Below are 2844 nucleotides of genomic sequence, written 5' to 3' on the forward strand. Positions count from 1 at the left end.
CATTCTTTGCTAAAGAGAAATGATCACTATGAGTCAGACTCAATAGAATTGGATCCATTCCAAATAGCGAGAATTAGGATTCTTGATCCCTCTCAATCTCTCTTTCAATTCGAGGATCCAGAGAGGTGTTTTCATAGTCATCTCCGAATATTTGCCATCTCGGAATATTTTCGATTTCATTTTTCTATGATATGTCTTTCTATATGAAAATTGGTTATTTACGATGTACGATGATCCCTGTTAAGCATCCATGGCTGAATGGTTAAAGCGCCCAACTCATAATTGGTAAATTTGCGGGTTCAATTCCTGCTGGATGCACACGAACGGGAACATTCCATAAGTCTATTGGAACTGGCTCTCTATCCATGGAATCTCATCCATCATCCATACATAACGAATTGGTATGGTATATTCATACCATAACATAAGAACAATAAGAACTCGAATTCTTATCGATACTGGAACTCAGAGCATAGGAGGGAAAGTCGATTTATGGATGGAATCAAATACGCAGTATTTACAGAAAAAAGTCTTCGTTTATTGGGAAAGAATCAATATACTTTTAATGTCGAATCGGGATTCACTAAGACAGAAATAAAGCATTGGGTCGAACTCTTCTTTGGTGTTAAGGTGGTAGCTGTGAATAGCCATCGACTACCTGGAAAAGGTAGAAGAATAGGACCTATTCTGGGCCATACAATGCATTACAGACGTATGATCATTACCCTTCAACCGGGTTATTCTATTCCACTTCTAGATAGAGAAAAAAACTAAAGGAGAATACTTAATAATACGGCGAAACATTTATACAAAACACCTATCCCGAGCACACGCAAGGGAACCGTAGACAGGCAAGTGAAATCCAATCCACGAAATAATTTGATCCATGGACGGCACCGTTGTGGTAAAGGTCGTAATTCCAGAGGAATCATTACCGCAAGGCATAGAGGGGGAGGTCATAAGCGCCTATACCGTAAAATAGATTTTCGACGGAATCAAAAAGACATATCTGGTAGAATCGTAACCATAGAATACGACCCTAATCGAAATGCATACATTTGTCTCATACACTATGGGGATGGTGAGAAGAGATATATTTTACATCCCAGAGGGGCTATAATTGGAGATACTATTGTTTCTGGTACAAAAGTTCCTATATCAATGGGAAATGCCCTACCTTTGAGTGCGGTTTGAACTATTGATTTACGTAATTGGAAGTAACCAATTAGGTTTACGACGAAACCTAGAAATCGATCACTGATCCAATTTGACTACCTCTACGGGATAGACCTCAACAGAAAACTGTTGAGTAACGGCAGCAAGTGATTGAGTTCAGTAGTTCCTCATAGAAAATTATTGACTCTAGAGATATGGTAATATGGAGAAGACAAAATTGTTTGAAGCACGCACAGAACCGGAAGCGCCCCTTGTTTCAAAGAGAGGAGGACGGGTTATTCACATTTAATTTGATGGTCAGAGGCAAATTGAAAGCTAAGCAGTGGTAATTAAGACCCCCGGGGGAAAATAGGGATGTCTCCTACGTTACCCATAATATGTGGAAGTATCGACGTAATTTCATAGAGTCATTCGATCTGAATGCTACATGAAGAACATAAGCCAGATGACGGAACGCAGAGACCTAGGATGTAGAAGATCATAACATGAGCGATTCGGCAGATTTGGATTCCTTTCCTATATATCCACTCATGTGGTACTTCATCATATGATTCATATAAGATCCATCTGTCTAGAGATCGTCATATACATCTAGAAAGCCGTATGCTTTGGAAGAAGCTTGTACAGTTTGGGAAGGGGTTTTTTGAGAGAAAAGAAGAATCTACTTCAACCGATATGCCCTTAGGCACGGCCATGCATAACATAGAAATCACACGTGGAAGGGGTGGGCAATTAGCTAGAGCAGCAGGTGCTGTAGCGAAACTCATTGCAAAAGAGGGTAAATCGGCCACTTTAAGATTACCATCTGGGGAGGTCCGTTTAGTATCCCAAAATTGCTTAGCAACAGTCGGACAAGTGGGTAATGTTGGGGTGAACCAAAAAAGTTTGGGTAGAGCCGGATCTAAGTGTTGGCTAGGTAAACGCCCCGTAGTAAGAGGGGTAGTTATGAACCCTGTGGACCACCCCCATGGGGGCGGTGAAGGGAAAGCTCCCATTGGTAGAAAAAAACCCACAACCCCTTGGGGTTATCCTGCGCTTGGAAGAAGAACTAGGAAAAGGAAAAAATATAGCGATAGTTTTATTCTTCGTCGCCGTAAGTAAATACGTAACTAGGAATATGGAAAATTGCATTTTTGGAATTTGCAATAATGCGATGGGCGAACGACGGGAATTGAACCCGCGCATGGTGGATTCACAATCCACTGCCTTGATCCACTTGGCTACATCCGCCCCTTATCCAGCTAAAGGATTTTTTTCTTTTTTCCGTTGATCATTATTCTATTTATTCTGACCTCCGTACTTCGATCGAGATATTGGACATAGAATGCCACTCTTTAAAAAGGAAAAAAGGAGTAATCAGCTGTGACACGAAAAAAAACGAATCCTTTTGTAGCTCATCATTTATTGGCAAAGATAGAAAAGGTCAATATGAAGGAGGAGAAAGAAACAATAGTAACGTGGTCCCGGGCATCTAGCATTCTACCCACAATGGTTGGCCATACAATTGCGATTCATAATGGAAAGGAACATATACCTATTTACATAACAAATCCTATGGTAGGTCGCAAATTGGGAGAATTCGTGCCTACTCGGCATTTTACGAGTTATGAAAATGCAAGAAAGGATACTAAATCTCGTCGTTAACTGAATTCTGAATAGAAAGATTAA

General features: G+C 40.5%; 1 protein-coding gene across 1 annotated transcript; it reads left to right on the plus strand.

Annotated features, from left to right (window-relative positions):
- Positions 1–250: 250 nt before the first annotated feature.
- LOC123422856 (50S ribosomal protein L2, chloroplastic) lies at positions 251–2844 on the plus strand. Its single transcript, XM_045107751.1, has 3 exons — positions 251–285; positions 777–1183; positions 1847–2844. Exons 1-3 carry the CDS (start codon positions 251–253, stop codon positions 2275–2277), a joined length of 873 nt encoding a protein of 290 aa, XP_044963686.1. The 3' UTR covers positions 2278–2844.

Source organism: Hordeum vulgare, unplaced genomic scaffold (genome assembly GCF_904849725.1).
Source record: "Hordeum vulgare subsp. vulgare unplaced genomic scaffold, MorexV3_pseudomolecules_assembly, whole genome shotgun sequence".
In the NCBI taxonomy this organism is placed as follows: Eukaryota; Viridiplantae; Streptophyta; class Magnoliopsida; order Poales; family Poaceae; genus Hordeum; species Hordeum vulgare.